This window comes from Anas acuta, chromosome 2 (assembly GCF_963932015.1).
Source record: "Anas acuta chromosome 2, bAnaAcu1.1, whole genome shotgun sequence".
Taxonomy (NCBI): Eukaryota; Metazoa; Chordata; class Aves; order Anseriformes; family Anatidae; genus Anas; species Anas acuta.
Genome location: NC_088980.1, coordinates 157,323,662 through 157,348,797, shown reverse-complemented (window position 1 = coordinate 157,348,797; position 25,136 = coordinate 157,323,662). Strand labels below are relative to the sequence as shown.

At 59.4% G+C, this 25,136-nt stretch overlaps 4 protein-coding genes across 14 annotated transcripts in view; 1 reads left to right on the top strand and 3 right to left on the bottom strand.

Annotated features, from left to right (window-relative positions):
* The first annotated feature begins 4,004 nt into the window (after positions 1–4,004).
* Positions 4,005–7,873, top strand: LOC137851572 (leucine-rich repeat-containing protein 14-like). Its single transcript, XM_068672817.1, has 4 exons — positions 4,005–4,209; positions 4,397–4,786; positions 5,909–6,481; positions 7,304–7,873. Exons 2-4 carry the CDS (start codon positions 4,512–4,514, stop codon positions 7,830–7,832), a joined length of 1,377 nt encoding a protein of 458 aa, XP_068528918.1. The 5' UTR covers positions 4,005–4,209; positions 4,397–4,511; the 3' UTR covers positions 7,833–7,873.
* LOC137851571 (uncharacterized) lies at positions 7,849–10,842 on the bottom strand. Its single transcript, XM_068672816.1, has 2 exons — positions 10,809–10,842; positions 7,849–10,589 (listed from the first exon to the last, which is right to left on the bottom strand). The coding sequence occupies exon 2, from the start codon at positions 10,559–10,561 to the stop codon at positions 8,984–8,986; it is 1,578 nt and encodes a 525-aa protein (XP_068528917.1). The 5' UTR covers positions 10,562–10,589; positions 10,809–10,842; the 3' UTR covers positions 7,849–8,983.
* An 870-nt stretch (positions 10,843–11,712) lies between these two features.
* LOC137851570 (UPF0598 protein C8orf82-like) lies at positions 11,713–16,380 on the bottom strand. The gene is made up of 3 exons (XM_068672815.1): positions 16,221–16,380; positions 14,401–14,449; positions 11,713–12,365 (listed from the first exon to the last, which is right to left on the bottom strand). Exons 1-3 carry the CDS (start codon positions 16,323–16,325, stop codon positions 11,809–11,811), a joined length of 711 nt encoding a protein of 236 aa, XP_068528916.1. The 5' UTR covers positions 16,326–16,380; the 3' UTR covers positions 11,713–11,808.
* A 4,628-nt stretch (positions 16,381–21,008) lies between these two features.
* Positions 21,009–25,136, bottom strand: part of ARHGAP39 (Rho GTPase activating protein 39) — an 82,248-nt gene continuing 78,120 nt past the window's right edge. For 2 of the 11 annotated variants that reach the window (XM_068672813.1, XM_068672814.1), the window contains exons 9-10: positions 24,875–25,044; positions 23,841–24,738 (exon numbers count right to left, since the gene is read on the bottom strand). In XM_068672813.1, coding sequence (XP_068528914.1) covers positions 24,544–24,738; positions 24,875–25,044 — 365 coding nt within the window. In that variant the 3' untranslated portion in view covers positions 23,841–24,543. Of the gene's footprint in view, positions 24,739–24,874; positions 25,045–25,136 lie in introns of all 11 variants that reach the window. The other 9 variants (XM_068672807.1, XM_068672809.1, XM_068672806.1 and 6 more) reach the window with 9 other exon arrangements.

The window sequence follows — 25,136 nt, the reverse complement described above, 5'->3', positions numbered from 1 at the left end:
GGGCGTTTGGGTTGGGGCTTCTGGGGTTGAGGTTCAGTGGCTCCCCAAATTTGGAGTGACTCAGTTCAGATTTTGGGGCTGGGGTCCCCCAGCCGTGCAGGCTGGGTGGGTGGGAGGCCGGGCGGCTGGAAGCTGGGGGGGGGGCACATGAGGGTGACCATGGGTGGCCCTTGGTGGGGGAGGACAACACCATGGGGGGTCCCCCCTCCCCCAGACACCCCCAAACCCACACCCACCCCCCCCTCCAGCGCCAACTGGGGGCTCCAGGGAGGTGCTGGGGCACGGGGGTCCTTGGGCAAGGGGACCCCAAATTGGGGGGGGCCCCATCTCGGTGGGGCTGGGAGGCGGGGGGTGGGAGGGAGGCCCCGCGGGGGGGGGGGAGGACACCTCCCCCCCCGAGGAAGGCAGGGCTCAGCTTGGGGCCTGGGCAGGGGGGAGCTGGGCTGGTGCCCCCCACCCGGCCCCCCCCCCAGCCCGGCTTCCCCCCCCCAGCAGCTCTGCTCCAGCTCCGCAATGCCCGAGCCCAGCCTCTGCTCTTCCTCCTCCTCCTCCTCCTCCCCCCCCCCCCGGCTGCTTCCCACCCGCTCCCAGCCCCACGTCAGCACCTTCGCCCCAGCCTTCCCTCCCCGTTCCCCCCAGTTCATCCCAGTTCCCCGCCTGGGGGACCAGCATGGACGAGGGGGGGTTAACTCTTCCCTCTCAGGCTGCCTGCCCCCCCCCCCCCCTTGTCCCCATGGTGTCCCCCCCCCATCCTTTCCGTGTCCCCCATCCGTGCCCCCAGCCCTATGGGGTCCCCCCCATCCCCACAGCACCCCCCCTAACCCCATGGGGCCCCCCCCAAAATTTTCCACGTCCCCCTGACCCCACAGCCCCCCCCCCCCAAATTCCCCTCAGTCCCCCCCAACCCCCCCCCCAAATCCCCCCCAATTTTCCCCCAAAACCCCCCCAAACCCCCTCACCCACCCCCACCCTCAATTAACCCCCCCCTAATTACCCCCCCCCCACCCCCCACTCACGCCTCACGTCCTCCGGCGCCCCCTCCACATCTCCCTACGTGTAAAACACCAATTTTTGGGGCTAAAAACCCGCAATTTGGGGCTCGGGACCCCCCTGACGAGGCCTCCCCCCCCCCCTTTAGGCCGCACCGTGCCGGGTTTGCGGCCCTGCTGCTGCGCGAACGCCGCCTCCCAGCGCTTCAGCAGCGCCTTCACCTCCTGCAGCCGCTCCATCAGGGGATCGGGGGGGGTCCCGAGCCCTTTTTGGGTCTTTTTTGGGGGGTTTTGGGCCCTTTTTGGGGGTCCCCTCCCCTCAGCCCGGCCCCGTCCCCCTCAGCGCTTCCCGCCCAGCTCGAGCTTCCCGCTCCCGCGGCTCTCGTCCAATAGGAGCGCCGGAAAAATTGACGGGCAGCGGGGATAGCCAATAGGAGGCGGCGCCGCCGCGGTTTCCCCTAGCAACGAGGCTTGGCCCCGCCTCCCTCTCAGGGCCGCTTGACGCCCCTCCGCTGCTCTCAGCCAATAGAAACGTTGGGAAGATGATTGACAGTCACACTAGCCAATAGGATTTGTCTTTCCAAGCAATGGGGCGTAACTCTGTCACTGAACTTGTTGCTGATTGGTTCTCGGAGGAGAGAGGCGGGGCCGCAGCGCGCAAACGCGGAAGCGCGGCGGAGGCCGGGGCAGAGGCGGGTGAGGAGGGCGCGGGGGGAGGGGGCCCGCTGGGGGGGGTCCTTATGATTTGGGGGGAATTTTAGGATTTTTGGGGGGTTTTAGGGTTTGGGGACGCCTCTTTTTGGGGAGGGGGGGGGTTGGGGGCTGGGGTTTCGTTATGGGGTGCCCGGGTTCGGGGGTGCCCCTCTTGGGGGGTCTTTTTTTGGGGGGGGGGGGGTCGTTATGGGGCCGTTTTGGGGGTCTGGGTTTTTTGGGGGGGGGATTTTTGGGGGGTGTCAGGGTTGGGGGGGGGCCATAGGGTGATTTTTGGGGGGGTTCAGGGTGCCATTGGGTAGGGGTTGGGGGTCCCACTGGGGGGGGCATTTTGTTATGGGGGCTGTGTGAGGGGGGCAGATTTGGGGTGGGGGGGGCAGATTTGGGGTCGCACCTCCGGGTGCCCTTTTTGGGGGTCCCACTGGGGGGCAGGGTTTGGGATTGAGATCGGGGTCGGGATCAGAGTCGGGATTGGGGTTTGGGGTTGGGGATTGGGGTCGGGGTCTGAATTGGGGTTGGGTCTAGGATTGGGGTTGGAATTGGGATTAGGACCACAAATGGGATTGGGATAGGGGCTTGGGATCGGAATTGGGATTGGGGTCGGAATTGGGATCGGGGTTGGGGTTCCGATTGGGGTTGGGATTGGGATCAGGATTGGGGTTGGAATTGGGGTTGGGGTTGGGATTGGGATCAGGATTGGGGTCAGCATCAGAGTAGGAATTGGGATTGGGTAGGAATTGGGATCAGGGTCGGGATTGGGATCAGGGCTTGTGGTCAGGATTGGGATCGGAGTCAGGATTGGGGATTGGGGTTGGAGTTGGAATTGGGGTTGGGATCGGAATTGGGATTGGGGTTGGAATTGGGATCGGGGTTGGGGTTCCGATTGGGGTTGGGATTGGGACCAGGATTGGGGTTGGAATTGGGGTTGGGATCGGGGTCGGAATTGGGATTGGGATCAGGATCAGGATTGGGATTGTGTCTGAGATTGGGGTTGGGGTCGGGATCGGGGTCAGAATTGGGATCGGGATTGGGATCGGGACCAGAATCCCACCCACACCCCTCACACTACCTCCCCCCACCCCCCCACTTCCCCAAACCCATTTAGGACACCCACCGCCCCCCGACCCTACAAAACCACCCCCATGCCGCCCGTCTCCTCCCTCGTCCACCTGTGCGCCCGCCGCCTGGCCGGCAGATCAGAGATTGGGGTCAGGATTGGGATCGGGGTCAGAATTGGGGTTGGGTCTGGGATTGGGGTTGGAATTGGGATTGGGATCAGAAATGGGATTGGGATAGGGTGTTGGGATCGGGATTGGGATCAGGATCGGGGTTGGAACTGGGGTTGGGATTGGGATTGGGGTTTGGGTTGGGATTGGGATCAGGGTTGGAATTGGGATTGGGGTCAGGATTGGGATTGGGGTTTGGGTTGGGGTCGAGATTGGGGTCAGGGTTGGGATTGGGATGAGGGTTGGAATTGGGGTTGGGATTGGGATCGGGATTGGGGTCAGCATCAGAGTAGGGATTGGGTGGGAATTGGGATCGGGGTCGGGATTGGGATCAGGGATTGGGGTCAGGATTGGGATCGGAGTCAGGATTGGGGATTGGGGTTGGAGTCGGAATTGGAGTTGGGATCGGGATTGGGGTTGGGGTCAGAATTGGGATTGGGATCGGAATTGGGATTGGTGTCAGAATTGGGGTTGGGATCGGAATTGGGATTGCGATCAGGATCAGGATTGGGATTGTGGTTGGGATCGGGGTCGGAATTGGGATCGGGGTCGGAATTGGGGTCGAAATCGGGATTGGGGTCTGGGTTGGAATTGGGATTGGGATCGGGACCAGAATCCCACCCACACCCCTCACACTACCTCCCCCCACCCCCCCACTTCCCCAAACCCATTTAGGATCCCCCCCGACCCTATAACCCCCATGCCGCCCGTCTCCTCCCTCGTCCACCTGTGCGCCCGCCGCCTGGCCGGCGGATCAGAGATCGGGGTCAGGATTGGGATCGGGGTCAGAATTGGGGTTGGGTCTGGGATTGGGGTTGGAATTGGGATTGGGATCAGAAATGGGATTGGGATAGGGTGTTGGGATCGGAATTGGGATTGGGATCAGGATCGGGGTTGGGATTGGGGTTGGGATTGGGATTGGGGTTTGGGTTGGGGTCGAGATTGGGGTCGGGGTTGGAATTGGGATTGGGGTCAGGATTGGGATTGGGGTTGGGATTGGGATTGGGGTTGGGATTGGGATTGGGATTGGGGTCAGCATCAGAGTAGGGATTGGGTAGGAATTGGAATCAGGGTTGAGATTGGGATCAGGGATTGGGGTCAGGATTGGGATCGGAGTCAGGATTGGGGATTGGGGTTGGAGTCGGAATTGGGGTTGGGATCAGGATTGGGATTGGAGTCAGAATTGGGATCGGGGTCGGAATTGGGATTGGGATCAGGATTGGGATTGTGATTGTGTTTGAGATTGGGGTCGGAATTGGGATCGGGGTCAGAATTGGGGTTGGGTCTGGGATTGGGGTTGGAATTGGGATTAGGATCACAAATGGGATTGGGATAGGGTGTTGGGATTGGGATCAGGGTTGGGATTGGGGTTGGGGTTGGGATTGGGATCAGGGTTGGAATTGGGGTTGGGATTGGGGTTGGGATTGGGGTTGGGATTGGGGTTTGGGTCAGAATTGGGATCGGGATCAGGCTCAGAATTGGGATCAAGACCAAGATCCCACTCCACACCCCTCACACTACCTCCCCCCACCCCCCCACTTCCCAACAAAACCCATTTAGGACCCCTGACCCTACAACCACCCCCATGCCGCCCGTCTCCTCCCTCGTCCACCTGTGCGCCCGCCGCCTGGCCGGTGCCCCCGGCGCGTTGCCGCGGCTGCCGGCCGAGTTGTACCCGGCGCTGCTGGAGGCGGCGCTGGCGGAGCCGCGGGTGCCGTTGTTTCGGGATTTGGTGCGTTCCTGGCCCTACCCGGTCCTGCGCCTCCCGCGCCGCCCGCGCCGGGCACGAAGGACGCCGGGGAGGGGGTGTCTGCAGGCGCTGCTGCTCGCCATCACCGCCGGGATGAGGAAGGAGGAGAGGTGGGGGTGTGGGGTGGGGGGTGTGGGGTGTGGGTGTGGGGTGGGGTGGGGTTGGGATTGGGGTTGGGGTTGGGAGAAGATGGGATTGGGGTTGGGGTTGGGATTGGGATTGGGATCGGGGTTGGGTTTGGGGTTGGGGTTGGGATTGGGATTGGGATTGGGATTGGGGTTGGGGTTGGGATTGGGAGAGGATGGGGTTGGGATTGGGTTTGGGATTGGGGTTGGGATTGGGGTTGGGATTGGGGTTGGGATTGGGGTTGGGATTGGGGTTGGGATTGGGGTTGGGATTGGGGTTGGGATTGGGAGAGGATGGGGTTGGGACTGGGGTTGGAATTGGGGTTGGGTTCTGGGGTTGGGGGCTGCCCCCTTTTTTTGGGAAGATGCCCCTTTTTTGGGGGAGATGCCCCTTTTTTGGGGTTGCCCCCTTTTTTGGGGAGATGCCCTTTTTTTGGGAAGATGCCCCTTTTTGGGGGGAGATGCCCCTTTTTTGGGGTTGCCCCTATTTCTAGGGATTCCCCCTTGTTGGGGGATGCCCCTTTTTTGGGGTTGCCCCTTTTTTTGGGGGGGATGACCCTCTTTTTGGGGGATGCCCCTTTTTTGGTGAGATTCCCCTTTTTTTGGGATTACCCCTTTTTTTGGGGGGGGGATTCCCCTTTTTTTGGGGGTTACCCCTTTTTTTGGGGGCTGCCCATTTTTTGGGTGGGCTGCCCCTTTTTTTGGGGACTGCTCCTTTTTTTGTGGGATTCCCCTTTTTTCGGGGGTTGCCCCTTTTTTTGGTGTTGCCCCCTTTTTTTTGCAGTTGCCCCTTTTTTGGGGAGATGCCCCTTTTTTGGCGTTGCCCCTTTTTGGAGGGAATCCCCTTTTTTTGGGTTGCCCCTTTTTTTTGCAGTTGCCTCTTTTTTGGGGAGATGCCCCCTTTTTTTGGGGGCTGCCCCTTTTTTTGGGTTCCCCCTTTTTTTTGGGTTCCCCCTTTTTTCAGGGATTCCCCCTTTTTTTTGGGTTTCCCCCTTTTTTTCCGTGATTCCCCTTTTGTCGGGCGATACCCCTTTGCCGCTCCCTCTTTTTTGGGTTTGGAGCACCCAGATCCCACCCCAACCCCTTCCCCCTACCCCATCCCCACAGCCCCAGCCCGTTCCTCCGGGTCCTGGACCTGACGGGGCTTCAGGACGGCGCCGAGCAGGACCCCGATAACCCCAGCCTTTGGTCGGGGACCGTCCTCTTGGCCAAGGCTTGCTTGGAGTCATCGCATCGCCGCGAGGACACCGGGGGACACCGGGGCTCCCCGGTAGAGCTTCGCGTCGACCTCTTCGTCAACAGCACCTCGGGCCCCATCCTCCGCGCCGCCCTCCGCGCCGCCGGGGCGTTGCGCCTACGGTGCCGCGATTTCCACGCCGAGGAATTGTCCTTGGGCGCCACGGTGGCTTTGCTGGAGGCGTTGGAGCCGGTGGGGTTGCGCCGCGTTGACTTGCGCTTCAACAACTTGGGCTTGCCCGGTTTGGTCGAGGTCTTGCCGCGCCTCGAGCGCTTCCCCGAGTTGGAGAGTTTGAGGTTGCCCTACAGCAACGTGGACGCGCGGCGGCCGGGGGCGGAGGACGGGCTGCGGCGTTTGGCCGAGGGGTTCGGCCGCTTGCAGCGCCTCCGGGAGCTGAATTTGGGCTCCTGCCGCCTCTCGGGGAGGCTGCGGCAGCTCCTGGGGTGAGTGCGCGCCCCGCGGGGTGAGTGGGGTGGGGTGGAATGGCCCCCAGGTGGAAGGGCCACTTAGGCCAAGTCTAGCCAAAAAAGTCCGTAGGCCACATCTACCCAAAAACGTTTTTAGGCCAGGTCTACCCCCAAAAAGTCCGTAGGCCAGGTCTACCCCAAAAACATCTGTAGGCTGGGTCTGTCCCAAAAACGTCTGTAGGCCGGATCTACTCCAAAAAGGCTGCAGGCCAGGTCTACCCCAAAAAGGTCTGTAGGCCAGGTTTATCCAAAAGGGCAGGTTACCCCAAAAAGCCTGTAGACCGGGTCTACCCAAAAACGTCTGTAGGCCAAGTTACCCCAAAAAAGCCTGTAGGCACGGTCTACCCCAAAAACGTCTGTAGGCCGGGTCTGACCCAAAAAGCCTGTAGGCCAGGTCTACCCAAAAGGCAGGTCTATTCCAAAAACATCTGTAGGCCAGGTCTACCCCAAAAAACCGTGTAGGCCAGGTATATCCCAAAAACGACTGTTGTAGGCAAGGTCGACCCCAAAAAGTCTAGGCCAGGTCTACGCCAAAAAGCTTGTAGGCCGGGTCTACCCCAAAAACGTCTGTAGGGCGGGTCTACCCCAAAAATGTCTGTAGGGCGGGTCTACCCCAAAAACGTCTGTAGGGCAGGTCTACCCCAAAAAGTTGTAGGCCCGGTCTATCCCAAAAACCTGTAGGCCATGTCTACCCAAAAGGCCAGGTTACCCAAAAAGTAGGCCAGGCCTAACCCCAAAAAGCCTGTAGTCCGCCCGCTACCCCCGGAGCCCTCACGCCTCCCTTCTTCCCCCCCCCAGCTCCCTACAGCGCCCGCTGGAGAGCCTGGAGCTTCCCTTCTGCCACCTCCTCCCCGGGGACTTCGCCTACCTCCTCCGGAGCCCCCACGCGCCCGCGCTGAAGAAACTCGACGTGAGCGGCCACAACCTCTCCGAGGACCTCTTGCAACCCTTCCTCCAGCTCTTGGCCGCGGCCTCGGGCTCCTTGCGCCACTTGGACGCCATGGAGTGCCGCCTGGAGGACGCCCACCTCGGCGCCCTACTCCCGGCGCTCCGCCGCTGCGCCCACTTGGGCTACTTGGGTTTTTTCGGCAACCCCTTGACCTCGTCGGGGGTGAAGGCGTTGGCGGAGGGCACGGCGCCGCTCGCCGCCCTCCGCCTCGTCATCTACCCGCGCCCCGTGGATTTTGGGGGTGAGGAGGACCTCCAGGAGGACGAGGAGGAGCTTCAAGAGGAGGTGCAGCGGGTGCTGCGCGGCGCCGGGCGGGACGAGGCCGTGTGGACCACGAGCCTGAGCCGCCACCGCGCCCTCGACTACTTCGCGCTGTAGCTGAAGCACGGGGGCGTGGTATTAAATCGGTGTTTTTAATGGCCGGTGTCCCCGTCCCCACCCGTGCTGTCCCCACGTTGTCACCGTGTCACCGGTCTTGCACCCGTGGCCGGGGGGAGCGCCCGCTGCTTTGTGGTGTCCCGAAACGCCGCGATGATTCCAGGGATGGTGGGTGGCAGCGCAGGGCCACCGTGGGGATGCCAAGGGGTGGTGGCCACCATGGGTGGTGACAGTCAGTGTGGGAGGGGGTGATGGCCATGATGACATGGGGATGACCACCGTGGAGTAATGATGGCCACCACTGCGGGGTGATGGCCACGGTAACATGGGGGTGGCCACCACCATGGGGTGATGGTGGCCACCACTGGAGGGTGACAGCCACCACTGGGGGGTGATGGCCACGATGACGTGGTGATGGCCACCTCCATGGGGTGATGGTGGCCACCACTGGAGGTTCATGGTCACCACTGCGGGGTGATGGCCATGATGACATGGGGATGGCCACCACCATGGGGTGATGGTGGCCACCACTGGAGGGTGACAGCCACCACTGGGGGGTGATGGCCACGATGACGTGGTGATGGCCACCTCCATGGGGTGATGGTGGCCACCACTGGAGGTTCATGGTCACCACTGCGGGGTGATGGCCATGATGACATGGGGATGGCCACCACCATGGGGTGATGGTGGCCACCACTGGAGGGTGATGGCCACCACTGGAGGGTGATGGCCACGATGACATGGGGGTGGCCACCACCATGGGGTGATGGTGGCCACCACTGGAGGATGATGGCCACCATTGGGGGGTGATGGCCGTGATGGCATGGGGGTGGCCACCTCCATGGAGTGATGGTGGCCACCACTGGAAGATGACGGCCACCACTGGGGCGTGATGGCCACGATGTCGTGATGATGGCCACCACCACAAGATGATGGCCACCAGGTAGTCCTGGCCACCTTTGTGTGACGGTGGCGGCCACCACGGCTCGGTCACTCCAACACGGGCACACTCCCGTGCGCGGCACCCACTGCCAGAGCACGATGACCACCAGCGGGCCACCGTCGGTGCCGATGGCCACCGTGGGGTGATGGTGGCCACCTTGAGCTTCTGGTAGCCACCGCGGCGCGCCGCCGGCCACGAGGACCCGGCGCTAGAGCAACCAAGTGTCGGCGTGGCGGGGGCAGTAGCAGGCGCGCCGCAGGATGGCCTCCAGCTCGTCGTAGGGCCGCTCGCGCCAGTGCGGCAACAACGCGCGGTTGTTGAGTAGCCGCAGGCCGGGGGCGCCGGCGCGGAGCAAGGCGTAGAGGCACCGCCAGCGGCTCTGCAACGCCAAGCGGGCTCGCCGCTGTAGGATCAACCCCCTCGTCCTCTTCCTCACCCGCAGCGCCCGAAGCGCCGGCAGCTCCAGGCGGCCGAAAACCAACCCCCGGCACCGCCAAACGTCCAACACCTCCAAGGAGCGCGACTCCAAGGCGTACGAGGTGCCCAAATCCTGCACCGGCACCAGGAGGTGCAGCACCAGCGTCTTGAGGCGGGGGAGGGCGGCCGCCAGCTCGCGGAGCGCCTCCGGGCGCACACCGCGGAAACCCCAAAAATACCGGAGCTCCAAGGTGTGCAAGTGCTGGAAGCGTCCGAGGGCGGCCACCGAACGCCGCGACCAGTCGAAGGGCAGCTTGGCGCGGGCCAAGCGCGGCGCCTTGAGGCTCAGCAGCTCCAGCAACGCTTGGAAACGGCTCAACTGCTCCAATTTGGCACCGCCGGGCGGGCGCGGGCCGGGGGGTTGGTGGGGGCTGAGGGTCCAGTCGAGCTCCAGCTCCCGCAGCTCGCCGCAGCGCACGCTCTCCAAAAAGTCCCGCAGGAATTCGGCCCAACCGGCTCGGCGGTCGCCCAAATCGAAATTGGCGCGGAGAAGGCGCGGGGCGGCGCGGCGGGCGGCGAGGTGGAAGGCGTAGCACCGCACCCAGCCCTGCCAGCGCGCGAAGGCGGTGACACCGGTGTCATTGTCATCGTCCTGGTGCTCCGCCAGCGCCGCCGGGGCGCCGGTGAAGTCGGCCACACGCCAGAGGCGAGGCGAGCGCACCAAGCGGCTCCAGGCGCCGCACACCAGCGCGGCCGCGCACTTCTCCGCCGGGGACAGGAAGGAGAGGACGTGGAGCTGGCAGTCGGGTGGCAGGCGGCTGAAGGGGAAGGTGCCGAGGTCACCGCTGTCACCGCTGTCACCTCTGTCACTGCTGGCACCGCTGGCACCGCTGGCACCTCTGTCGGTGCTGGGATCTCTGCCGGTGATGCCACCGCTGTCGCTGGTGTGGCCTCGGTCACTGGTGTCACTTCTGTCACTGGTGTCGCTTGTGTCAACAGTGCCACCTCCGTCACTGGTGCCACCTCTATTACCTCCGTCACTGGTGTCCATTCTGTCACTGGTGTCGCTTCTGTCACTGGTGTCCCTTCTGTCACTGGTGCTACCTCTATTACCTCCATTACTGGTGCCACTTCTGTCACTGGTGCCACCTCTATTACCTCCGTCACTGGTGTCCCTTCTGTCATTGGTGTTGCTTCTATCACTGGTGTCACTTCTGTCACTGGTGCCCCTTCTGTCACTGGTGCCACTTCTGTCACTGGTGTCACCTGTATTACCTCTGTCACTGGTGTCCCTTCTGTCACTTCTGTCACCGCCGTCCCCAGCTCCGTCCCCGCTCTCTCGCCGCCGCCGTTTCCTCCTTCGGGCCATGGTGGCCTCTGGGGGCTGTCCCCGTGCCCTGGGGGGGGGGGGGGGGGGCAGCGCCATCAGGGGGGTCCTGACCCCTCCCCCCCCCACCCCCTGAGACCCTCCCCAACCATGGGGACCCCCCCCCCCGCCCCCAAACCCCCAAAATTGGGTTCCCCCTCCCCAAATTGGGCTACCCCCCCCCCCAAAATGGGCTCCCCCTCCCCCCCCCTCCCGGTTCACCCCCCCCCCCTTCCCCCCCCCTCGGTACCGGCTTTCACCCTCCCCGCCGCCACTTCCGGCACCGCCCCATGACGTCATCAATGACGTCACAGGTTGGAGAGCAACGAGTTGGGGCTGGGGGGGGAGGGGGAAGCGAGCGCCCCCTGGTGGTGGGTGGGGGCTGGAGGAATTGGGGGGGGCACCCCAGGAAAAAGGGGAGGGGGGGCCTGAATTTGGGGGGAACACCCCAAATTTTGGGGGGGACACCCCAAACCTAAATGGGACACCCAAAACCTTTGGAGGGGGGCACCCCAATCCTGCTATGGACACCCCCATTTTGGGGGAGGACACCCCCAAGCCTGGAGGGGGGGCACCCCAAATTTTTTGGGGGGGCACTGCAATCCTACCATGGATACCCCAATTTTGGGGGAGGACACCCCATACCTGAGGGGTGACATCTCAAATTTTGGGGGGGGGGGACACCCCAATCCTGCTCTGGACACCCCAATTTGGTGGGGGCCACCCCAAATCTGGGGGTTGACACCCCAAACCAGTGAGGGGACACCCCAAATTTGGTCGTGACACCCCAAATGTAAGGAAAACACCCCAAAACAGTGAGGGGACACCCCAAATCTTTTTAGGGAACCGCAAACCTGCAGGGGGGGACACCCCAAACCTTCCCCTAACCCCCCCATATCCTCATTTACCCCCCCCCCCTCGGTCCCCTCCTTCCCACCGTGGGGCTGGGGACACGGGGACCTGGTGGCACTGCCCCCCCCCCCCATGATGGGGACAGGACGGGGACACACGTGAAGCCCCCTTGGGATGGGGGGTGTGTGGGGGAGGACATTTTGGGGGGGGGGCCATTCTGGGGGGGGGGGGCGGCCACAGCTCCATCCCGGTGCCCCCCGGGGGGGGGGGCGACACCGCGGACACAACCACACCAAGTCCTCAGGTTGCTTCAACTCCTTGTTCACACACCGGGGGGGGACAACGGGGAGGACACCGGGGGGGACACGGGGGTGGGGGGGACACAGGGGGGGTCCCCATCACCCCCTCCCCACACCCCCAACCCCATTGGCACCCTCACGCCCCCCTTGCCCCCCCCCATCACCATAATCACCGCGGAGCAACGGCACCAACCCGTGGTCGAGCTCATAGCGCACCCCCCGCCAGGTGAAATGGGTGGGGGGTCTCCCGGCCCCCCCCCCGTCGCCGTACTCGAAGGCCGGGCTCCATTCGTCGGCCAACTCCCAACTCACCAACCCCACGCCGCCGGCGCGGGCGGGGGCCGGGTGGTAGAGCCGCCCGTTTTCGGGCAAGAAGGCCAAGCGCCGCGGCTCGAAGGGCACGGCCAAGCGCTCGCCGCCGCCGCAGTAGGAGAGCAGCTGGGGCGCGGCGGTGCTACCGGTGGTGGTGGTACTTGGGGTACTTGTGGTACTTGTGGTACTTGGGCTCAGGAGGCGGGTGAAGACCACGGGCCGGTCCTCGCAGCGGACGTAGTTGCGCTCGCGGCCGCAGGGCGAGAGGTAGGGGAAGGCGGCCTCGTAGCGCCCGCTGCGGTTGGGGCGCAGGCGCTCGAAGAAGAAGGCGAGGAAGCGCTGGTCTGCGGGAAGTAATTAGCGTTAGGTTGTTAATTAGCTAATTAGGACACGGGGTTAGGGTCATGGGGGGGGTTATTGGGGAGATAACCCACGGTGGTAGGGTTGGGGTGAGTTAATTTGGGGTTAACCAATGGGGTTAGTGTCAGGGGGCGTTAATTAGCAATTAACCGATACATCAGGGGCTAATTAATTAGCATTAATTAGCAACGAAGCAATGGTGTTAGTATCAGGGGTGCGTTACTTAGCGGTTAACCAATGGTGTTAAAATCAGGGTGCGTTAATTAGCGATTAACCAATGGTATCAGCATTAGGGGTGCATTAATTAGCAATTAACCAATGGTGTTAGCGTTTGGGCTTGTTAATTAGCGGTTAACCAACGGCGTTAGCATCAGGGGTGGGTTAATTAGTGATTAACCAATGGTGTTAGTGTCGGGGTGAGTTAATTAGCAATTAACCAATGGTGTTAGTGCCAGGGTGCGTTATTTAGCGGTTAACCAATGGGGTTAGCATCAGGGGGCGTTAATTAGCAATTAACCAATACATTAACCAACAGTGTTAGCATCAGGGGCTAATTAATTAGCATTAATTAGCAACGAACCAATGGTGTTAGTATCAGGGTGCGTTACTTAGCGTTTAACCAATGGGGTTAGTGTTAGGGGGCGTTAATTAGCAATTAACCAATGGTGTTAGCGTTTGGGGCTTGTTAATTAGTGGTTAACCAATGTTAATTAGTTATTAACCAATGGTGTTAGTGTCGGGGTGGGTTAATTAGAGATTAACCAATGGCGTTAGCATCAGGGGTTTATTAATTAGCGATTAACCAATGGCATTATTTTCAGGGGTGCGTTAATTAGTGACTGACCAATGGTGTTAGTGTCAGGGTGTGTTAATTAGTGATCAACCAATGGCGTTAGCATCAGGGGTTTATTAATTAGCGATTGACCAATGGCATTATTTTCAGGGGTGCGTTAATTAGTGACTGACCAATGGTGTTAGTGTTGGGGTGGGTTAATTAGTGATTAACCAATGACGTTAGCATCAGGGGTGCGTTAATTAGCGAAGAACCAATGGTGTTAGTATCAGGGTGCGTTAATTAGCGGTTAACCAACGGGGTTAGCGTCAGGGGGCGTTAATTAGCAATTAACCGATACATTAACCAACAGTGTTAGCATCAGGGGCTAATTAATTAGCATTAATTAGCAACGAACAAATGGCGTTAGTATCAGGGTGCGTTACTTAGCGTTTAACCAATGGGGTTAGTGTCAGGGGTGCGTTAATTAGCAATTAACCAATGGTGTTAGCGTTTGGGGCTCGTTAATTAGCGGTTAACCAATGTTAATTAGTTATTAACCAATGGTGTTACTGTCGGGGTGAGTTAATTAGTTATTAACCAATGGTGTTAGTGTCGGGGTGAGTTAATTAGAGATTAACCAATGGCGTTAGCATCAGGGTGCATTAATTAGTGATCAACCAATGGCGTTAACATCAGGGGTGCGTTAATTAGCAGTTAACCAATGGCGTTAGCATCAGGGGTGGGTTAATTAGTGATTAACCAATGGCGTTAGCATCAGGGGTTTATTAATTAGCGATTAACCAATGGCATTATTTTCAGGGGTGTGTTAATTAGTGACTGACCAATGGTGTTAGTGTTGGGGTGAGTTAATTAGCAATTAACCAATGGCGTTAGCATCAGGGTGCATTAATTAGCGATTAACCAATGGCGTTAGTGTAAGGGTGCATTAATTAACAATTAACCAATGGTGTTAGCATCAGGGTGCGTTAATTAGTGATCAACCAATGGCATTAGCATCAGGGGTTTATTAATTAGCGATTAACCAATGGCATTATTTTCAGGGGTGTGTTAATTAGTGATTAACCAATGGCGTTAGTGTCAGGGGTTTATTAATTAGTGATTAACCAATGGCGTTAGCATCAGGGTGCATTAATTACCGATTAACTAACGCCATCAGCGTCAGGCCTCGTTAATTAGCGGCCGACCGGCCCCGTTAGCGGCGGGGCTCGTTAATTAGCGCTCACCTTTGAAGCAGGTGATGAAGTTTTTCACCTTGGCGTCGTCCAGGAAGAGCTGCGGCAGGGCCACGGCACCCATGGGTGCCCGGGACCCCCCCGGGACCCCCCCAGGACCCCCCCCCAAAACCCTTCGGGACCCCCCCAGTTCCCCCAGTCTCTCCCCAGTTTGCCCCAGTTTGCCCCAGTTCCCCCCATTTCCCTCGGTTCCCCCCCCTTTCCCTTCAATTCCCCCTGACCCCCCCCCCAATTCCCCCGTTTCCCCACAAATTTCCTCTTAGCCCCCCCCCCAATTTTCCCCGTTCCCCCCCCATTTCCCCCCAATTTCCCTTCACCCCCCCCACCCCCCAAACTCCCAAAATCGCCCTGTTTTGCCCCAAACCTTCCCTCGGTGGTCTATGCAGTAGAAATACTCCCTGGTGTCCCCCCCCCAACCCCCCTAATTCCCCTCAATTCCCCCAACTCCCCCCACCCCCCCCTTTTCCCTCCCACCCCCCCACCCCCCAAACTCCCAAAATCGCCCTTTTTTGCCCCAAACCTGCCCCCGGTGGTCGATGGCTCCCTGGAGCCCCCCCCCTCAACTCCCCCTATTCCCCCCTACCCCCCCCATTCCCCCCTTTTCCCCCCCAGCCCCCCCACCCCCCAAACTCCCAAAATCGCCCTTTTTTGCCCCAAACCTGCCCGCGGTGGTCAATGACTCCCTGGTGTCCCCCCCCCCAACTCCCCCAACCCCCCAATTCCCCCCAATCCCCCCTTTTCCCCCTCACCCCCCCCAGCCCCCCCACCCCCCAAACTCCCAAAATCACCCGTTTTTGCCCCAAACCTTCCTTGGTGGTCGATGTAGTAGAAATACTCCCTGGTGCCCCCCCCCCACCCTCAATTCCCCCCCCCCACTCCCCCAACTCCCCCTCACCCCCCCCACCCCCCAAACTCCAAAAATCACCCTTTTTTGCCCCAAACCTGCCCTCAGTGGTCAATGTAGTAGAAATACTCCCTGGAGCCCCCCCCCAACTCCCCCCATTCCCCCTTATTCCCCCCCACCCCCCCCCAGCCCCCCCCACCCCCCAAACTCCCAAAATCGCCCTGTTTTGCCCCAAACCTGGCCTCGGTGGTCGATGTAGTAGAAATACTCCCTGGTGCCCCCCCCCCCAATTCCCCCAACCCCCCCCTTTTCCCCCTAACCCCTCCTTTTCCCTCCCACCCCCCCCACCCCCCAAACTCCCAAAATCGCCCAGTTTTGCCCCAGACCTGCCCACGGTGGTCTATGCAGTAGAAATACTCCCTGGAGCCCCCCCCCCACCCCCATTTCCCCCCCCCCCGACTCCCCCAAATCCCCATAATTCCCCCCAGTCCCCCCACCCCCCAAACTCCCAAAATCGCCCTGTTTTGCCCCAAACCTTCCCTTGGTGGTCTATGCAGTTGAAATACTCCCTGGCGCCCCCCCTCCACCCCCCCAACTCCCCCCATTCCCCCTTACTCCCCCCTTTCCCCCCTAACCCCCCCCACCCCCCAAACTCCCCAAATCGCCCTTTTTTGCCCCAAACCTTCCCTTGGTGGTCTATGCAGTAGAAATACTCCCTGGTGCCCCCCCCCCAGCCCCAATTCCCCCCCCCACTCCCCCCGTTCCCCCCTTTTCCTCCCCACCCCCCCCACCCCCCAAAGTCCCAAAATCGCCCATTTTTGCCCCAAACCTGCCCTCGGTGGTCTATGCAGTAGAAATACTCCCTGGTGTCCCCCCCCAATTCCCCTCAATTCCCCCCTTTTCCCTCTCACCCCCCCCAGCCCCCCCACCCCCAAAACTCCCAAAATCGCCCTTTTTTGCCCCAAACCTGGCCTCGGTGGTCGATGTAGTAGAAATACTCCCTGGTGCCGGGCGCGGGGCTCTGCCCCTGGCGGTACCCGCAGGCCGCGGCCCGCAGCAGCCCCGGCCTCATGGCGCCGCCCGGACCCGTTACGGCGACGGACAACCGGAAGCGGAAGTGCTCCCCTCCCCTCCCCTCCTCTGATCTTTCCGCCCCTTGCCTCTGCCAGCTTCCGGGTGTCGCACCGGAAATGGGCGTCCGGGGGGAAACTGTGGGCTGGGGAGGGGGGGCCGGGTAATGGGGGTGTGGGGAGACCATAGGGACCCCATAGGGAGCCTATAAGGACCCCATAAGGACCCTATAGGGACGCAAAGGGACCCAAAGGGACCCTATAGGGATCCTATATGGACCCATAAGGACCCTATATGGAGCCAAAGGGACCCTATAGGGAGCTAAAGGGATCCTATAGGGACACTATAGGGACCCAAAGGGACACAAAGGGACACAAAGGGATCCTATAGGACCCTATAGGGACCCTATAGATACCCGAAGGGACACAAAGGGACACAAAGGGATCCTATAGGGACTCTATAGGGACCCCATAAGGACCCTATAGGGGCCAAAAGGGATCCAAAGGGACCCAAAAGGAGCCAAAGTGACCCAAAGGGATCCTATAAGGACCCTATAGGGACACTATAGGGAGCCAAAGGGACACAAAGGGACACAAAGGAACCCATAAGGACCCCAAGGGACCCCCTAAGGACCCTATAGGGACCCCATAGGGAGCCCAAAGGGACCCAAAGGGATCCTATAGGACCCTATAGGGACCCGAAGGGATCCTATAGGGAGCCAAAGGGATCCTATAGGGACACAAAGGGACACAAAGGGACCCAAAGGGATCCAAAGGGACCCCATAGGGACCCCATAGGGACCCCAAGGGATCCTATAGGGACCCAAAGGGACCCAAAGGGATCCTATAGGGACCCTGTAGGGAGCCAAAGGGACTCAAAGGGATCCTATGGGGACTCTATAGGGACCCAAAGGGATCCTACAGGGATCCAAAGGGATCCTATAGGGGCCCTATAGGGACCCAAAGGCACCCAAAGGGATCCTATAGAGACCCTATAGGTACCCAAAGGGATCCTATAGGGACCTAAAGGGATCCTATAGAGACCCTATAGGGACCCAAAGGGATCCTATAGGGACACTATAGGGACCCATAGGGACCCCGTAGGGACCCTATAGGGAGCCCAAAGGGACCCAAAGGGATCCTATAGGGACACTATAGGGACCCAAAGGGACGCCATAGGCACCCAAAGGGACCCATAAGGACCCTAAGGGACCCCATAGGGAGCCCAAAGGGACCCAAAGGGATCCTATACGGACCCTATAGGGACCCTACAGGGACCCAAAGGGACCCAAAGGGAATCCAAGGGACACTATAGGTACCCAAAGGGACCCTATAGGGACCAAAAGGGATCCTATAGGGACCCAAAGGGACACAAAGGGACCCAAAGGGACCCTATAGGGACCCAAAGGGATCTTATACAGACCCAAAGGGACCCAAAGGGATCCTATAGGGACCAGAAGGGACCCTATAGGGACCCAAAGGGACCCGAAGGGACACAAAGGGATCCTATAGGGATCCAAAGGGACCCCATAGGGACACAAAGGGATCCTATAGAGACCCTATAGGGACCCGAAGGTACCCTATAGGGAGCCAAAGGGATCCTATAGGGACCCGAAGGGACCCAAAGGGACCCAAAGGGATCCTATAGAGACCCTATAGGGAACCCATAAGGACCCTATAGGCACCCAAAGGGATCCTATAGGGACCCAAAGGGATCCTATAGAGACACTATAAGGACCCAAAGGGGCCCCATAGGAACCCTATAGGGACCCATAAGGACCCTATAGGGACCCCTTAGGGAGCTCAAAGGGACCCAAAGGGATCCTATAGGGACTCTATAGGGACCCAAAGGGACCCACAAGGACCCCAAGGGACCACATAGGAACCCTATAGGGACCCTATAGGGACCCGAAGGGACCCTATAGGGAGCCAAAGGGACCCTATAGGGACCCTATAGGGACCCAAACGGACCCCATAGGGACCCAAAGGGACTCAAAGGGATCCTATAGGACCCTATAGGGACCCGAAGGGACCCTATAGGGAGCCAAAGGGACCCGAAGGGACACAAAGGGACGCAAAGGGATCCTATAGGGACCCAAAGGGACCATAAGGGATCCTATGGGGACCTTATATGGACCCATAAGGACCCTATATGGAGCCAAAGGGACCCTATAGGGACCCAAAGGGACCCCATAGGGACACAAAGGGATCCTACAGAGACCCAAAGGGACCCCAAGGGATCCTATAGGGACCCTGTAGGGAGCCAAAGGGACTCAAAGGGATCCTATAGGGAGCCAAAGGGACTCAAAGGGATCCTATAGGGATCCAAAGGGATCCTATAGAGACCCTATAGGTACCCAAAGGGACCCAAAGGGATCCTATAGGGACCTAAAGGGATCCTATAGAGACCCTATAGGGACCCAAAGGGATCCTATAGGGACACTATAGGGACCCATAGGGACCCCATAGGGACCCTATAGGGAGCCCAAAGGGACCCAAAGGGATCCTATAGGACCCTATAGGGACCCGAAGGGACACAAAGGGACCCAAAGGGATCCTATAGGACCCTATAGGGACCCGAAGGGACACAAAGGGACCCAAAGGGATACTATAGGGACTCTATAGGGACCCCATAAGGACCCTATAGGGAGCCAAAGGGATCCTATAGGGACCCTATAGGGACCCAAATGGACCCAAAGGGATCCTATAGGGATCCTATAGGGAGCCAAAGGGACCCCATAGGGACCCTATAAGGACCGAAAGGGACCCTATAGGGACCCTATAAGGACCGAAAGGAACCCTATAGGGACCCCATAAGGACCCTATAGGGAGCCAAAGGGATCCTATAGGGACCCTATAGAGACCCCATAAGGACCCTATAGGGACCCTGTAGGGACCCCGTAGGGACCCTATATGGACCCTATATGGACCCTATGGGGACCCTATAGGGACAGCGCGGGGCTCCAGGGGCCCCATGGACAGCGGGGAAGTCCCTGGGCACCCCTATGGGTACCCACACACCCCCTACGTGCCCCTATAGGCAGCCGTAGACCCCCTATAGACACAGACACATCCCCTACATGCCCCTATAGACACCCATACACCCCTTGGCACCCCTATATATACACGTATATCCCCTACGTGCCCCTATAAGCATCCATACACCCCCTGGGCACCCCTATAGGTACATGCACCTCCTCTATGTGCCCCTATAGATGCCCATACACCCCCATGCACCCTATAGACACCCATACCTCCCCCCTACCCCCAAAGTGACCCTTATATTCACCCCCACCCCCCCGGTGACTCCTATAGACACCCACACCCACACCCTGAGCCTCCCAAATGCCCCAAATACCCCCCCTGTGCCCCTATATACACCCACACCCTCCCCGTCCCCCCCGACACTCCTATACGCACCCCATACATCTTTTGGGGTCGCATACACCTATGCACACCCTATAGGAACACCCTATATCTCCCACCCCCCTCTATAGGGCCGTACGGGGCCCTACACACCCCGGAGGGCACCCACCCCTATATGGCAGCCCTATAGGGTCACCAGGAGGCCCCACAGAGGCTATGGGGCACCCCGTTCCCATATGGGGTGCCGTCGATCCGCTCCAGAGTGAACGGGGCGGAGGAGAGGCCGTGTCCATACGTAGCTTTATTCACACAACATGGAGTCGCCTCTACATGTCCATGCGGCGTAATTACAGAGTTCCTCGGGTAACGAGCGGCGCGGGGGGGGGGGACACCCCAAATCTGGTGGGGGGGGGGGGGCCCCCCCCCCCCGCTCGTCCCCCACCACTCCCCTCCGCGCCCGCAGCCCCCCCCCCCCCTCTCTCGGGGCTGGGAGTGGTTTGGGTTTTGTTCCTCTCGTTTTTTTTTTCCGTTTTTTTTCGCTTTTTTTTTTTTGTTTTTTAAAGTGTTTTCACCGTAATAAATTAAAAACGCAGCGCTGAAAAGAGAAAAAAAAAAAAAGGGGGGAATGGGGGAAAAAGGGAAAAAAAAAAGGGGAAAAAAAGGGGAAAAAAAGAAAAAAAAAGGGGAAAAAAGGGGAAAAAAAGAAAAAAAAGGGGGAAAAAAGGGAAAAAGGGAAAAAAGAAAAAAAAGGGGGAAAAAGGGGAAAAATGAAAAAAAAAGGGGAAAAAGGGAAAAAATGAAAAAAAAAGGGAAAAAAAGGGAAAAAGGGAAAAAATGAAAAAAAAGGGGAAAAAGGGGAAAAAATGAAAAAAAAAGGGAAAAAAAGGAAAAAGGGAAAAAATGAAAAAAAAGGGGAAAAAAGGGGAAAAAGGGGGAAAAAAAAGGGGAAAAAAAAAGGGGGTAAAAAAGGGGAAAAAAAATAAAAGAAAGAGAAAATCAATATATAAAATCCGGGGGGGGGGGTGGGGAAACTCAACAAATAAAATAAGTAAAATAAAATAAAATAAAATAAAATAAGTAAAATAAAATAAAATAAACCGAAATAAAATAAAATTAAAGAGTTTACAACAACGAGACCGAAATCCGGGTGCCCGAACCCGGGGGACCGCGGCCGCTTACAAAAATCTCTGTACAACTTCTGTCCGAGCCGGGGAGGGAGGGGGGGGTCCCCGCCACCGACCCCCCCCTCCCACCCCCCCCCACAGTGTCCCCATTTGGGGACAACGCGGTGGCCCCCGGGGCGAGGAGGAGGAGGAGGAGGAGGGGGGGGGCGGGCGGCGGCGATAAAATAGCATCTGCAATTAAAACTATCTCGTTAGCAAACGTTTCTATGTAATATCTCTCTTTATAGCTCTATACACTCTGACTGGCCTGGGGGCCCCCCCGAAATATGTGTTGTGTCCCCCCCCCCCCAAAAAAAAAGGTGGTCGCCGGATGGAGCAGAAGGCACTTGCTCGCTGGCGACGCCGTGGTGGTGGCCCTGGGGGGGGGGGACACGCGTTGGGGGGTCCTTGGGGACAGGCGGTGGTGGCCTTGAGGGGGGGGGGGAACTGGGAGGAGGTGGTGGGCACCGGGGGGGGGTTTGGTGGGACCAGGAGGAGCTGATGGGTGTTGAGATGGGTCCAGAAGGACCGGAGGTGGGGGGGGTCCAAGATGGGTCCGTAAGGACCAGGAGGAGCTGATGGGTGCCAAGATGGTTCCAGAAGGTTCCAGAAGGACCAGGAAGAGATCGTGGGTGCCAAGATGGTTCCAGAAGGTTCCAGAAGGACCAGGAGGAGGTTGTGGGAGCCAAGATGGTTCCAGAAGGTTCCAGAAGGACCAGGAAGAGATCGTGGGTGCCAAGATGGTTCCAGAAGGTTCCAGAAGGACCAGGAAGAGATCGTGGGTGCCAAGATGGTTCCAGAAGGTTCCAGAAGGACCAGGGGGAGCTGATGGGTGCTGAGATGGGCCTGGAAGAACCAGGAGAAGGTTGTGGGTGCCAAGATGGTTCCAGAAGGTTCCAGAAGGACCAGGGGGAGCTGATGGGTGCTGAGATGGGCCTGGAAGGACCAGGAGGAGATTGTGGGTGCCAAGATGGTTCCAGAAGGTTCCAGAAGGACCAGGAGGAGGTTGCGGGTGCCAAGATGGTTCCAGAAGGACCAGGAGGAACTGATGGGCACCAAGATCACGGAATCACAGAACATCCCGAGTTGGAAGGGACCCAGAAGGCCCCACATTGAGTCCAACTCCTGGCTCCACGCAGAAGCACCCCAAAACCAGACCATGGCCCAACGCTCCTTGACCTCCTTCAGGCTTGGTGCCGTGACCACGTCCCTGGGGAACCCGTCCCAGTTCCCCACCACCTTTGGGTGCAGAACCTTTCCCTCACCCCCAGCCTGACCCTCCCCTGTCCCAGCTCCATGCTGTCCCCTCGGGTCCTGTCGCTGTCCCCAGAGAGCAGAGCCTCTCATGAGGGAGCTGCAGGCCACCATGAGGCCTCCCCTCGGCCTGCTCTGGGTTCAACACACCAAGGGACCTCATGGCTCCTCACACCTCTTCCCCTCGGGACCAGGAGGAGACGATGGATCAAGCAGGGCCAAAAAGATGTCTGGGGCCAAGATGGGTCCTCTGGGGCCGAGTGTAGGTGATAGGTACGGGGATGGATCCAGCAGGGCCAAAGGGATGTGGTGGGTGCTGAGACGGGTCCTTTGGGACCAGGTGGTGCTGAAGGGTGGTGAGATGGGGTCTTCAGGGCTGGGTGGTGGTGAGATGGGTCCCTCAGGACCTGGTGGTGATGAGATGGTCCTTCAGAGCCTTGTGGTAGTGAGATGGGTCCCTCGGGACCTGGTGGTGGTGAGATGGGTCCCTTGGGAACTGGTGGTGATGAGATGGTCCTTCAGAGCCTTGTGGTAGTGAGATGGGTCCTTCAAGACCTGGTGGCACTGATGTATGGTGAGATGGGTCCCTCAGGACCTAGCGGTGGTGATGTATGGTGAGATGGGTCCTTCAGGGCCTGGTTGTGATGGGATGGGTCCTTCAGAGCCTGGTGGTGGTGAGATGGGTCCATCAGGACCTGGTGATGATGAGATGGGTCCCTTGGGACCTGGTAGTGGTGAGATGGGTCCTTCAAGACCTGGCGGTAGTGAGATGGTTCCTTCAGGACCTGGTGGCACTGATGTATGGTGAGATGTGTCCTTCAGAGCCTGTTTGTGATGAGATTGGTCCTTCAGAGCCTCGTGGTGGTGAGATGGGTCCTTCAAGACCTGGTGATGATGAGATGGGTCCTTCAGGACCTAGTGGTGGTGATGGGTGGTGAGATGGGTCCTTCAGGGCCTGGTTGTGATGGGATGGGTCCTTCAAGACCTGGTGGCACTGATGTATGGTGAGATGGGTCCTTCAGAGCCTGGTAGTGGTGAGATGGGTCCTTCAAGACCTGGTGATGATGAGATGGGTCCTTCAGGGCCTGGTTTTGATGGGATGGGTCCTTCAGAGCCTGGTGGTGATGAGATGGGTCCTTCAGAGCCTGTTTGTGATGAGATGGGTCCTTCAAGACTTGGTGGCACTGATGTATGGTGAGATGGGTCCTTCAGGGCCTGGTTGCGATGGGATGGGTCCTTCAGGACCTGGTGGTACAGAGATGGGTCCCTCAGGACTTAGTGGTGGTGATGGGTGGTGAGATGGGTCCTTCAGAGCCTTGTGGTGGTGAGATGGATCCTTCAAGACCTGGTGGCACTCATTTATGCTGAGATGGTTCCTTCAGAGCTTGGTGGTGGTAAGATGGGTCCCTCAGGACTTAGTGGTGGTGATGGGTGGTGAGATGGGTCCTTCAGAGCCTTGTGGTGGTGAGATGGGTCCCTCAGGACCTGGTGGCACTCATTTATGGTGAGATGGGTCCTTCAGAGCCTGATGGTGGTGAGATGGGTCCTTCAGAGCCTGTTTGTGATGAGATGGGTCCTTCAAGACTTGGTGGCACTGATGTATGGTGAGATGGGTCCTTCAGGGCCTGGTTGCGATGGGATGGGTCCTTCAGGACCTGGTGGTACAGAGATGGGTCCCTCAGGACTTAGTGGTGGTGATGGGTGGTGAGATGGGTCCTTCAGAGCCTTGTGGTGGTGAGATGGATCCTTCAAGACCTGGTGGCACTCATTTATGCTGAGATGGGTCCTTCAGAGCCTGGTAGTGGTGAGATGGGTCCTTCAGGACCTGGTGGTACAGAGATGGGTCCCTCAGGACCTGGTGGTGCCGATGGGTTGTGCTCCCCAGCGCTGCTCCGAGGGACGGGCACCAGGACGGGACAAGACCAGCCTGCCCAGCTCCCCCAGCACCCCCAGGTGGGCAACGGCAGGGGGCTGAGCCACCCGGGGGCCCCCAGTACCCGCAGGGACGTGGCACGTGTCCATGGGACGTTTGTTCCTCCTGTCCCCAAAGTGCCACCTCGATATCTGCGTCGTGTCTCCCGCCCCACTCTGCTGTCACCTGGTCCACAGCGGTGGCCGTGCCAGACCCCACGGACACAGGTTATTGCTGAACCGGGACCCGCTCGTCCCCAACGCTGTCCCCCGGTCCCCACTGCCACCTGCACCCACGCCCACGGCCACCCACACCACCCGTGACAGCCACACCACCCTGGGGTGCTCCTGGGTGGGTGCTGCGAGTCCAGAACCCCCCAAAATGTCCAGCGGGGAGGTGGGCAGTGAGTGAGGTGGCCGGAGCATCGGGAGCGAGCAGGGGACCCGGCTCGTGCTCCTCGGCCACGTCGGGTCGGGGCGGACGGGGTGGCGGTGGGATCGGGTGGTGGCTTCGCCCCGCGTGCTGCTATAGGACGCCCTCCATGAAGCTGGTGTCGAGGTGCTGGATGAGCACCCGGATGAAGGACATCTCCTTGCGGGTGTTCTCGAAGATGATCCGCGGGTCGTCCGACTGGCAGCGCAGGCAGTTGGGGGCCATCACCATGGCCAGGTTATTGACGTCCATCTTGGTGACGGCCACGTTGGCCGGCTGCACGAACACCTGGGGAAGAGGAGCACGGGGGGGGGTGAGCTCCTCGGATGAGACGGGAGCGAGGAACCAAGGGGGGAGCCCAAAACCACCACCCTAAAAACCATCAGCGGGGGTTGTGGGAGTGGTGGGACGCCGTCCTTCTCACCTGTAGGAAGCGGATGAGGTAGCACAGCACCATTTTGTTGATCCTGGGCAGAGAGTGGACGACAGCGATGGCTGCCTCGGGGTTCTCGTAGTGGGTGATGCACTGCTCGTAGAACTCGTGGGGGATCAGCGGCTCCTCCAGCTCCCGGTACCACAGCTTCAGCAGGGACGCTGGGGGACGAGGGCAACCATGAGATACGGGGCTGCAGCTCTGCCCCTACCCCGCGTCCCCCCCCCAACCCCAACGCGCCCACCCGGCCCCT

Excerpts from the sequence above, each read along its gene's own strand:
- LOC137851572 (XM_068672817.1), top strand. The coding sequence starts at position 4,512 with ATGCCGCCCGTCTCCTCCCTCGTCCACCTGTGCGCCCGCCGCCTGGCC. Across the intron at positions 4,787-5,908 it reads GGGATGAGGAAGGAGGAGAG|CCCCAGCCCGTTCCTCCGGG; the intron begins GTGGGGGTGTGG and ends CCATCCCCACAG. Across the intron at positions 6,482-7,303 it reads AGGCTGCGGCAGCTCCTGGG|CTCCCTACAGCGCCCGCTGG; the intron begins GTGAGTGCGCGC and ends TCCCCCCCCCAG.
- LOC137851571 (XM_068672816.1), bottom strand. The coding sequence starts at position 10,561 with ATGGCCCGAAGGAGGAAACGGCGGCGGCGAGAGAGCGGGGACGGAGCT.
- LOC137851570 (XM_068672815.1), bottom strand. The coding sequence starts at position 16,325 with ATGAGGCCGGGGCTGCTGCGGGCCGCGGCCTGCGGGTACCGCCAGGGG. Across the intron at positions 14,450-16,220 it reads ACATCGACCACCGAGGCCAG|CTCTTCCTGGACGACGCCAA; the intron begins GTTTGGGGCAAA and ends GCCCTGCCGCAG. Across the intron at positions 12,366-14,400 it reads CTTCATCACCTGCTTCAAAG|ACCAGCGCTTCCTCGCCTTC; the intron begins GTGAGCGCTAAT and ends TACTTCCCGCAG.